This window comes from Chrysoperla carnea, chromosome 3 (assembly GCF_905475395.1).
Source record: "Chrysoperla carnea chromosome 3, inChrCarn1.1, whole genome shotgun sequence".
Lineage (NCBI taxonomy): Eukaryota > Metazoa > Arthropoda > Insecta > Neuroptera > Chrysopidae > Chrysoperla > Chrysoperla carnea.
This window is the reverse complement of record NC_058339.1, coordinates 56,042,390-56,054,915: the sequence shown is the minus strand read 5'-3', so window position 1 is coordinate 56,054,915 and position 12,526 is coordinate 56,042,390. Positions and strand designations below refer to the sequence as shown.

Below are 12,526 nucleotides of genomic sequence, written 5' to 3'. Positions count from 1 at the left end.
TGTTTTCTACTTGTTCAAGAACTAAATTCATATAAATATGTTACGCAGTTTTTAACAATAAATGTTACTTTTTTTATACGACAAATATTTCGAAATCATCATTATCATGCAACAAAACCCGCAGTCATTTATCGACTGAATTACATTCAATTTCTAGCCTATGATTGAGAGAATAATTTATAAATCTAATAAAGCTTCAAAAAGGGACTTATTTTATCCCTCTTTATTAGCTGGTTTTTTTTTTATTTTACAAGAAAATCAAAATTTGACACATCAATTTTTTATAATTTAAAGCTGTGATTTTAAACTTAAAAAAAAATCATAGCACATTTTAATTCTACTAGAATTAAAAAAAATTAACAAAAAAAAATTAAATTTCACATTAAAAATTTATTTTAAAAAAATTGAAAAGGTTGAATTTGAATCAAGTATTGAAGTTTTTTTTTTTGGAAAATAAACAATTTTTTTGTGGAAAAATTCGTGAATATGTACACATTTTTTAATAAAATTTAATACTTGTATTCAATTTCAACGTGATGATTGGTGAGAAGAATAAGATTTAAAAACAAAAAGACTAAAATAGTACGCTATAAAGAGAAATAAAAGCTCACTCTCTATACAGAACTGCCTATTACTTTTTTTTTCTTGATAAAAATGGCTTATTATATGATTAACTGTATTTTTTTGTAAAAAGGATGTAAAAAACTTTTTGTAGTAAAAAATTTTTGATACTTTTTAAAAAACCACAATGGTGTATAAAATTTTTTGTAAAAAATTTTCCATGTATATAAAAATTACCATAACTTCGAAATGAAATATATTTTTTATTTATATAATTAATTGGATCTGGGAGCCGATATTAGAAAAATACCCTCCCTCATCTCTCAAATAAAATATGGCTTTATGTAATCGAACTATGTAAAAAAAAAACAAAATAGCTTAAATTAGCCATTTCGTGGGGAGTAAAAAGTATCTCTCTATCAAAGAGCAAATTAAAACTCACCAAAAGATTGTTTGAGATGTTAGTCCAGAGTCCGATTACCTTGTTTTCTAACCCTTTTGTATCAACAAATGAGAGTAAAATTTTCTAATATTTGATCCTAGATAATTAATAGTTGAAATGCAACAATTTTGCAGCATTATTTCAATCTATTTTTTTTTTTATAAAAACTAACCTAAAATCTAAATCTCTATGTTACAAATTGTATACGTTTTATAAATTTTGTTGCAAAAAATGTTGAGCAACAATTTTATCCATATTTAAAAAAAAAAGGATTATATCAAATTCAATTTTTAATCAATCGATAATATTTTCCATAAGATATAATATTAATAGATAAATTAAAAAATATGTTTTTTTTTTATTTGAGTATTCATAAGTTTTCTTTTTTTTTAATAATTTTGCGCAATGGACTTTTTTTCAAAATATTTTCTGAGCTTCGTATTTGGCAGTTGGTTTTTTTCTTTACTAATGGTTTTGGTCAAACAAAACGAAACAAAAAAAAAAAAAGAAACGCCGCCATATTATTAAAATTCACAAGGAATGGTTTACAGTAAAAAGTTTTTTTCTATTAAAAATGATTCGTTTTTTTTACACAGTTTTATGAATATAAATACAGGTATTGTTTGAAATTATTCAAATATAATAATGTGTGCGAAGAAAGTTTATTTATTCTTCAGCAGTGGTGGTCGTGGATGGTGGAATTGCATTTTCCTGGAAAATAGAAAAATGAATTTTAATAAAAAATGCTAAATTCAGATTTAATAAACACATGATACTGGTATTTCTTCGCCCGTCAAGGCGTCAATACTTATCGTTCCCGACGAAAACAGGAGTAATAAACTGGATTGACAGTGTTAATCTCTATAGATTGTAATGTTAACTTAGCCTCCTACAGTGACAGTCTGTGTATAATGACAGCGAGATACAACCTGGATTATAAAAACTCTAAAACTGGGGTGGCAATTTTTATGTATCAACGTGCCATTTTTTTTAAAGAAATTCAATGGCCATTCTATAGAAATTCAATAGACGTGCTGTCAAATAATTTTGACTTCGTAATTATTGAGATTCGGAATTAATTTTTCCTTAATGACATATCTTGCACAATATTGAGCAAAAATAGCTAAGGATGCAGATTTATTGACGTCAGTGTTTTCGTCAAAACATAGCGATATAAAAATGGCGAAATTAATGGCAATTTTTTGTTGACCTCAGACCTGTTACATTTCCGCGCAATATAAGATTCTTTCTTTTATTGTGCTTTTAGATGGAGAAGTATCTTTGATGTGTTGAATTATCTTTAATATCGAAATCATCAGAAAGTGAAGGCACGCATGTTAACCAGGCTTCCTTTAAAATCTCCCCCTCTTGAAAACTTTACTATGGCGAGCAATGACATTTGCAACCGAGTAACTTGCAGTGCTCGTATGACAATTTTTGTCAACATATTTAACCATAGACGTCGACTATTTACTTCTGTATTTCAGTGGACCTCCAATTAATTTATTTTGCTCTGGTTTGCTTTTTTTGCTAAACGGATTTGTGATTTGTTTCAAAACGCCAATTGTAGTCCACGATGTAACTACAATAACAAACGGTAACGCGTTCGTTCGTAATATAATACTTCACAGTCAACTTTCTGATGATTAATTTTAATTCTTTGGAGTAACGAAATAAAAAAACAACTACTTCAATGTGTTCTTTATGGAAGTAATAAATAATAGAATAAAATTTACCGTTTTTTCTGGCGTGGTCTTTGGCACATCACCTCGACTTTCGTCTAGTTTAGTTTCATTCGTTATTTCTTCAGTTGGTGTAGTAGAATTATTTTCCTGCAGAATATTTAAAATCATTATAGAAATCAATTTTATTGATTTTTAATTTTTTAGAATCAAAGTAAATATTATTATCAGAAATTGAATGTTTATGTAAATAAATTAAAAAAATAAAACAAACTGTATGCAATTTTAAACTAATTCTAATTGATGAGCAATGATGGCTGAATTATTTGATTTAAATGAATGAAATGAAATAATTTTTTGAAATGAAACTTCTTTACTTTTCTATTTTAAATTATCTACTCTTTTCAGAATCTATGAATACTTGAAATTGAGCCACTCTTGTTTTTAACAGGTAAGTTATTTTTTTATTAATTACGACTTGCCTATATTCGTTAGTACAATTGTTTTAAAAATTAGAAATCTCCGGACATTTTAATATTACCCCCCCTTTATAAAAAAAGTTTCATTTCAATTAAATGGACCTAAACAAGCGCCTCTATCTTTTCTCAGGCGTGTGTACCTACTTGTTTTCCATTAACATTCTGGACTAATAATTAAAAGAATAATATTAAATTTATTTCTAATTATTAATAAATAGTTTTCAATCATTAAAAATTATTGATATTAAATTTACTATTAAGTTAGTATTAATAAAAAGCTAGGAAAAATATTATTTTTTTAAAATTACGGTTACTTTATTTTTTAGTTACAAAACATAAAATGGATTTTTTTAGTTATTAAAATTAAATAAAAATTTAAAATAAAATTACTATGTTTGAGTTTTCTTACCCGGCGGTAGGATTTTATTTTTGTCATGAAAACATTTTATTTGTAATAAACATAAAACATGTATACATGCAAAAGGTGTTTTAGTTGATGTTAACCATTGTACAACTGATATAAAAATTTTATTGTTTGTGATCTTATTTTAAAAAAGTTTACTTAAAAAAGAAAATAAAAATTAAAAAAAAAAAAAAAAAAACAAATGAACACGTTGTAATTGATGAAATGTCATTGTGATTTTTAGATTTCCAAAATTTAGTTAGAATGGGAATTATTTTCTATGAGGCGTTCAGTATTATAATTTGACCTGCAGATTATGATTCAGGAAAATCGAACTTACAAATTAGATTGAAATAATTTATGAAAGGCTGAAAATTTTGATGACTTTTACTGTTAGTGTAGAAAATGTTCTTTGAAAGTTTCTCATCAATCAGAGTACCGCAAAATTAACCTGATGGCATCAAAGTGAGAAAAATTCGATTTTAAAACATTTTGAAAACTGTTATTAAAATGCTTGACTTTTCTCGAATTATCCTAGTTTCTTAACAAGTCAGGGTTTGTTGATTTCCGTTCCTATGACGCTCCTATGAATATAATTTTACCAAGTTCTGATGAAATTTCGAACCGACTGCGCGACGCAAAAGAGTGGCAGGCAATATATTGATCAGTCTTTATATGAATGTATGTTCTTTTGTAACACACTAGAGATCAAACGCGTTGGCCTATTTTGATGATTCTAACGTCAATCGATTTGTTTTAATCTTGGGAGGGTCACTGAAGCTATGGCCGTAGTTAATTTATTTATCAATTTCGCGATTCATTAAAGCACTATATCTCACAAATAAATACTTCCATACAAAAATTCAATTTTCACTATATTTGCTAAAAACAGTATTTTGCGAACTTTAACCCGCAATTAATCGCGCGTCAGTCTGATTAATGGGAAACTTTTACAGAACATTTTAAATATTTAAACGGACTGAATGTAAATTTAGAGCTTGCCACAAATTGTTTTTAATAACTATTTTGTTGGGCTAAATATTTTAAAATTGAAAACGTGTATTCTGCTTATTTTTCTCTAGGTTTAAGATTTTAAGAAAATAATACCTGTTAACTAAATTATGGGGATATCCTGTACAAAAAAAAATGATATTTCAACAAAGTGTAAAAATTTAAATAAAAACAAATTTCATAATTTTAAATTGAAAAAAATAAAATAAAACCTAAAATTTAAATTTAAAAGAAGATTTTAAAGAAGTCGAAACAATGATTAGGTTAATCATAATACGGTTAGATACTTTCCATTACGACAGTGTATTCACCTGTTTAATCTCGGGGGCCACATTGTTGCTGAGCAATGACTCATCAAGAAGAGGCGCTGAGGTGACCGGCACCGACTCGGCGGGTGGCGCCGGAGAGGGAAGACTGCTTTCCTCTTGTGGTGATTCTACTTTCTCTGCAAGTGGCTCAGGGGCAGATTCGTGAGAATTCAAGTCTGTTACTTCTTTGGGAGAGGATGGAACTGGATCGTTAAGTTTGCAGGAAGGTGGTTGTTCCGCTGGTGGTGGTGATTCCACCGCTAATGCGGTATTTTTTTCTGTTTCTGTAACTATTTGGTCATCAGCTGGAGGTGGTGGGGGAAGATCTGCAGATTGATCCGTGGATAACGATTCTGTTAGAGATGGAGGGTCAGGTAGAGTTTCTGAAGGAATTTCAATACTTTTATCTAATTCAGGGAGTGATTCCGTGACGGGGGGAATTGGACTTGGAATTGGTTCATCTTCTACTGGTTGTGGAGGTTCCAATATGGGTTCTGGAGATTTTGTTTCGGGTGTTGGTGCGTCATTGACAGGTGCGGGTAATTCTAAACTTTTTTCAGGTGATGTAGGTAATTCAGGAACTGGTTCTGGTATGGAATCTGATACGGGAGATTTAGGTGGTGTGGGTAAATCAGATACCTCTGAAACAGGTTCAATTTCGGGTGGATTTGGAAGTGCTTCTGTTGCAGGTGATTCTTTAGGACTTTCTGGAAGAGGTTCAGGAAGTGATTCTGGTTCAGGTAAAGGTACTTCTTTTGGAGATTCAGTTGTTTCTATACTTTCGCTTATATTTGATTCAGTTTTTAATTCTTCTTTTGGTGATTGAGGAGGTGGAATACTTTCAAGAACTGGAGATTCTTGTGGTTGTGGAGGAGGAACAGATTCAATAACTGAAGACTCTTGTGATTGAACAGAAGGGGCAGATTTTTGTGATTGAAGTGAAGGAACTGATTCAACTGAAGGAACTGATACTTCTGATGGAAGAGAAGGAACAGATTCAACAGCTGGCGGTGCTTGTAATTGACTAATAGTTTCAGAAACAGGTGAGTTTTTGTTAATTTCAGAAGCAACATTAAGCTCCTTTAGCTCGTCTGGTTTTTCTATGCTATTTTTATCTTCAGTTAAATTAGAGCTATTAGTTTGTTGTAGGTCAGTGTTACTAGTTAAAGCAATGGATTCTGATGACAAATTCTCAACAATTTCTTTTGTTGAGTCAGTAGCTGCTACCTGCACAACGGAAAATTGTTGATTTTCAGTATCATTGGTAATTTTTAAATTCTCAAGAGTAGCCTTCACCAGGATATCATTAGGGACTGTTTCTGCCATTGTGGATTGCGCTAATACCGACACCGGGGTTGGAGGAGGAGAGGCAGGTAAAGGAGGGGGCGTTTCTTCATTACGCACCTCTTTTTCTGGGATAGCAGCCACCTCATCAACCTTTTCAACAGCAGGAGCTGTGACCTGTTCAGCTACTGATTCGTCATTAGATACAGGTTTTGGTTCCTCTTTAGGTGGTTCCTCTACAGGTTTTTCTACAGGTTTAGGTTCTTCCTTTTCTTTTTCTTCTACTTTTGGTTCTTCTACAGGTTTAGCAGGTTCTTCAACAGGTGTTGGTTCAGCAACAGGCGCATCTTTCGGTACTTCTGTAACTTCTGTGGGTGTGGCAGCTACTTCAGGTTTAGTTTCAACTTTTTCAACTTCTTTAGGTGCTTCTGAATTTTCTTTAGGTGCTTCTACGGTATCGACACCACCTTCCGTTGGTGCTGCAGCTTCATCTTTTGGTTGTTCGGTTGATTCTACATTTTTTGCTGCATTTTCATCCGCTACCTATAAAAATCAAAAGATTAAATTATTTTAGAAAAAAAAGTATAAATTGGAATAAACTTTCATAAAAAATGATACTAATTTTTTTTATTTGAATTGAAATTGTATAAAATTTAATTTTGATAATGCTCTGAATCTTAAAAAAAAAGTAGCAAGACGTTGAAAAAACATGGGTAATATTTTCTTAACTATCTTCACTTTCGATGTGAAATATTTGTCAAATTCTTGTCATATCTTGAATATTTATAAGGCAAATATAAGTAAATGATTAGCCATTGTAAGTGAACACCATATTTTCTTCTCTTAGAAGTTATTGTGTGTTCACAATTTCATTGGCCACATTATTTTAAGCAGCTGATGACCACTGTAACTAAATTTATTAAAGTGATATCAATCAAAATAATTTTTTCAAAAACAGGTTTCCTCCAACAAATTATTTTTATTTGAACAATCGGACAGACCCTTGGAAACTTCTAAGGCATTACGATCGGCCGCTGTTTAAAGTGTGACCAATGATATTTTATAGATGCAACAGTAATTAAAGCCATTAGCCTTCTTGAAATAATCGCATAATTTACATAAAAATTTGCCAGGAATATGTCGTCTACCTTATCGACATATCCAAAAAGATTAGGGTAAGACGAAAATTTCGTAAATCAGATTTCTGATAGAAATGGAATAAACATTTAAGTTTTCTAATGCAGAAGGGATAACCCAAAAATAAAGTTTGGTAATTAAAAAATAATTTATTTCAACAAAAAGTTCATTCTCACAATTTCTTAACTTTTTTAAACCGTTATTTTGCGTGTAACATGAAATAAATTCATAAATTATTCGTCGTAACTTTTTCTAAGCTGTATTTATCTCATTGGCTCTCTTAAGGGCTGGTAAAAAATTGGAATAATTACTCTTTTTATATAATTGATCTCAAATTCAAAAACATCTCAAGTATTCTTTTGAGATGAAAAATTTTAAATTCCTATTTCTAACGTTTTTTTTGAAATTTAAGACGACATCTCACATTGGACACCGGGGAAAAAAATTATATCGATGTTTCGAAAAATTGTATTTAAATAATTTTAAAACTTTTCACTTTAAATATTCTATCACTGATTTTTAAAATAAAATTTCACTACTTAAAACACTCAAAAAAATAAATTGATCTAAATTGAATTTTAAAAAACAATTGAATACCCTTCTTCCTCTAAGATGTAGCGAAATTAGACACCAATCCCAAATACCCACTACATACGCTAATAGCGTGTTACACAAAACCACAAAATAATTATTATATGTCGATTGTTGTATTACCTGTTGTGATTCCATAATTTCAAACAAACAATAAACAGAAAAAAAAATGTGCGATATTCAAAAAAATAAGTGCCCCCACACAATAATTAAAATCACCAACAATCAAAGAAAATTTTAATCAAAATTGTGAAACAACGATTTTGAAAATGAAGTGATTTTATTGAAACGGTAATGTATTTATACTTGCAATAAAATTTTGTATGAACGATAGTTTTTCTCAGCTCACCCTTGGCAAGTTTGGAATGACGACGTTTCTAAAATGTTAGGGAAGGAGAGGTACCAAAACACCACCTACTACTTATATCGCACAGAAATTACGTATAAAATAATAAATTTTATTAGAATTATTTGTTCTGAAAATGTTTATGGAATTCAAACAACAGAGTAACACAGTAGAACTAGAAGATACTAAATAGATCACAACACTATACTAATTGGACTAAATGTGGCCGTCGTCGATACTGGAAGTCTTCCTTTTAGTTTTGTGACTATGATTCTATTAATGTAACTGAAAGACCTCCTTTAAGCCACAATGGATTGGTTTCATTTTACATAGGCATTATGCATACTTATATGTACGAATCGGTCTGTCTGTCTGCCATTCAGTTTATTTTCATACACTTCAATGTATGTATTTTTACATTTTTTATTTTATTTTTACCATTGCATGTTTTATTATTTTAATTTGTAATTTAAATATAGAAAGACCGTCTTCTAATGTTTGGTGAACCGATTATTATGATTCGCTTTACTATTTTGAAAGTCAATGCCAGAAGCCAGTCAGCTACGCCACGTTGAAACGCACATTACGTTTTTTAAGAAGATACAAATTGCAGACTTAATAATATGTTAGTCATAAGAAATTTTGGTTTAAAATGTGAAAATAACGTCTTTTGTTTTTGTCAAAAAAGAAAAATCAAATGGATTGGAATCTGAAAATTTATAAATATTGGCGGTTATCCAAATTTGAAATTGTTTTTGCATTGGAGATTTTCAAGAAAAATGCAAACAAAGGCGTTAGAACATATTATTACAATTACAGGTTATTTTTAGTTTTTCTTAAGTGGCTTTATTTTTCGGTTTGAAAATTGAAAATTATTTAATTTTTTAGAGGAAGTTTTTACTCTAGTAAATTATTCGATGTCGCCTTACTCAGAAAAAAATCAATTATTTCTTTGTTATCGTCTAGAATAAATTTAGCTCATATTTTGAAAAGATCTTACCATAGTTTAGGATATGGTCAGATCTTAATGGATCGTGGTAAATAAGTTCCTGAGTCGATGTGGAGCATTTTATCTCATAGGACATGTATATGGCAGAGCGGCCATTATCGAAATAGAGGGAAGGTGAAGGGTGGTGTTTGTGAAAAAAAAGTTAAAATTGAGAAAAATTTTTGCTCTTAACTAAATATGTTCCCTAAAGATCGCGCAAAAGCTATATTTTGTGGCAGGCATTAGGATTAACATAGTTTGATTGGTAGTAGTCGAGAAGGGAAGTGGGGTATTTTTGCTAGCATTACGTAATATTTGTGCGGTCGTTAGAGGATTAATTTGGCAAGGAGCAGAAACTATTTTCAATTTTTACTCATTTTATTTTCACAACCTCCCCTCTCTCCCTTCCATATCGCAAATGGCCTCTGTCACGCGCCAGAAGGTTACTCCAAAAATTAATAATTATTCAATATTGTCATTGTTATTATCAGTCGATATCTTTGATAAATATTCTGATTAATTACGAAGGAAGTTGTCAAATATAGGTAGCTAATACATGTTTAAAATTTAATACATTTCCTGTACAAAATTTTATAATACTGTTGCCAGAATGATTCATTTTTCAAGTATATGAAATGTCAACTAAATTTTCAAATTGGCAAATATACGATTAATAAGAAACAAACAGATTGATTTGTTTATGAAATTCATAAAAAATAAAATAAAATCAATATTGATTTTGAAATGCATCAATGGAATAAATAATAAATACACTAAAAATAATGCAACGATTTACGTAAAACCTGACATGAATTCTTACATATAACAAATTAATGTAGCATATTATAAAATATCAAATAACAAAATATATAATGCAAATGGCGCCATTTTTTTAATATAATTTACGTATTATCTATAATGATATGAATGCCATTGGTTACTTAAAGGTATTTCAGGGTTGACTACATTATCATGTTACAGGTCGACGTGGTAAGCGACCGCAAACGCAATGGACGGTGGGAAACTTATCTTAAACTGCCTTTAGGATAATTTGTTGTTATTTTTTTAAAATAAATTCATTATTATTGCGAATAATTTTTAAAAATGATTGATATTTCATTGATAAAATTTACAAATTTTTAAAATTTGAACTTTTTTAAATACCAAATATATATTTCTAAGCCCTGTTTGAAAATAAAGTAATTATCTCATCCTTAGCCAAATCGAATCTTCCAGAAATATTTACTCTACTACACACCATTCAATATGGTGGCTTATTGGTTTAAAGTTTTTATTCCGAGAGTTGCTATCTTTATTATAACAGTAATTTTGTGTGATATCTCTTCCGAATAATCGGAGATTTCCAATTAATCTTCCAAATCATTTTTGGAATCATTGAAAAGAACATTTATTTATGTGGGCTAGAAAAAATTATTTTTTTACTTCTTCAATACTTAGCAACTTGAACACATTACATGTCAAAATCGTTTCTAAACAAGTTGGTCCAATATCAAATATATAAGGAACTGCTGCCCTAGGCACAGATGTTCCTTACATACAATTTGTATTCAGCGGGGTGAGCGGAAGACCTGTAAAAGGGAAATTTATCACACAAAATATCTCCAAAAAACCACAATAGTCGTAAACAGCTTTAAATATAGATTCTCTAATAATTGTGACTTCTCTTTTCTTTAGAAGGATTTCCAAGAATTCTTCAATCGATTCCAATCTGTTTAGCTGGTCCTAATAATACGTTATCGTGCTGATTTGTTTGCTGGTTGGGGGTAAAAACAAAAAAGTGCAACAATAAAAACGACACCTAAAACCTTAGATCATATATTTTAAAAAGATAAGCCCAGTGTATACCAAGTATGTATATTTTGGCGTCACAGAGTAGATTAACTAACACTTTTGGAGGCCTGGTATTCAATGCGCATGATCGTATGGCCGGAATCAGCTGCTTCAATAATGTGTTTATATTTCACATTCACATGTGCTTAAAATAAATAAATAAAATTTTATTTTGTTTTAACGTTCAAACAAGTAATATTGTTAGATATTTTTGCGTTAATTCTATGATAAAATTTTTTTTAAATGGTAAAATGGTAATTTGTACAAAATATACTGTTTTAACTTTATTTAAAAGTGGTATAATCTTATTTTAAATACGCGCCAGGATATTATGTTGTATATTAAGGCATGCGTATTATGACAAGGCTTCAGCATTTATTATCCTTGTCAATCTACTTTGAGGCGTGGTTCTCACTCTGTTGACAATTCCAGTAATGAATTTTCAAAGCCTAAAACCGAACATTTTCACCTAGGTCACATATCAAACTAAAATTTTTAAAGCGATTCAGCTTGCCATGAATTTTGAGAATATGCAAAAATATTATAATTTGCTAATTTGTAGTTTTTATCAAAATTTTATGTTTTTTCATTTAAAAAAATGTGGAAATGATCTATCAGAAGTTAAAGATATTAGAGATAATTTAAAGTACAAGGAAATTTTATGTTATATCATAATAAATATCCTGATAAAACCAAAGTAGACACGCACATATTTGGTTGACTAGTATGTCTTTTTTAAACTAATATTACAATTAATTGATACAGTAAAAAGTAAAAATATCTAAAATTAAATTCTTGAAAGAATAAAACAAGTATTTGACTTCTACAAGGTACGAAGATAAGATGGGAACATAGTTCCTACCGGGTGTTCCATGACACCTCTCGTTCTTTTTTTTTCTGCAAAATCAAGCTCCCCCAGTAAGTAAGACGGTTAGATTTTGACCTAATTATATTGATCAAACTTCTGCAAATTAACTTGAGAATTTCTGATAAAATGCAAAATCCTGAAGGAAGAATAAACAAGTAGATTTAATAGAAAAGAAGTTTCAGAATCTCATATCCACATGCTGTCAGTAAAATTCCTGTATAGAAATAGCAGGCGACTCTGCGTCATCATCTTAGGTAAAGCATAGACTCAGTTACTCAGCAGATAAAACCAGATGTTTCATCAAGTTTACTTGGGCACCACTGAATCCTTTGTTAACAAAAAAAAAAAGATATGTACCGCGAACAGAAATTAATTTTCAGTAAGCATTCTAAAAATACTTATTAAAATTCTCTTTATGCATAATTTTATAACTATTTAAAAACATAATTTGATGACATATTTATGTAATTCCAAATCCGGAGTGTTTTCAAAACGATATTCGGTAATTTAAAAAACATATAATTTTTCCTATTTATATTTGGAATACTTGCCAAATTCAGTATATAAATGTTATA

The 12,526-nt window shown here is 29.8% G+C and overlaps 1 protein-coding gene across 3 annotated transcripts in view; it reads right to left on the bottom strand.

Moving 5' to 3' along the window:
- Nucleotides 1–1,553: 1,553 nt before the first annotated feature.
- The window catches only part of LOC123296745 (cell surface glycoprotein 1-like), a 161,868-nt gene continuing 150,895 nt past the window's right edge, over nt 1,554–12,526 (bottom strand). For all 3 annotated transcript variants that reach the window (XM_044878374.1, XM_044878373.1, XM_044878375.1), the window contains exons 4-7: nt 6,291–6,713; nt 4,890–6,113; nt 2,740–2,835; nt 1,554–1,714 (exon numbers count right to left, since the gene is read on the bottom strand). In XM_044878374.1, the coding sequence (XP_044734309.1) occupies nt 1,670–1,714; nt 2,740–2,835; nt 4,890–6,113; nt 6,291–6,713 (1,788 nt within the window). In that variant the 3' untranslated portion in view covers nt 1,554–1,669. The remainder of the gene's footprint in view (nt 1,715–2,739; nt 2,836–4,889; nt 6,114–6,290; nt 6,714–12,526) is intronic.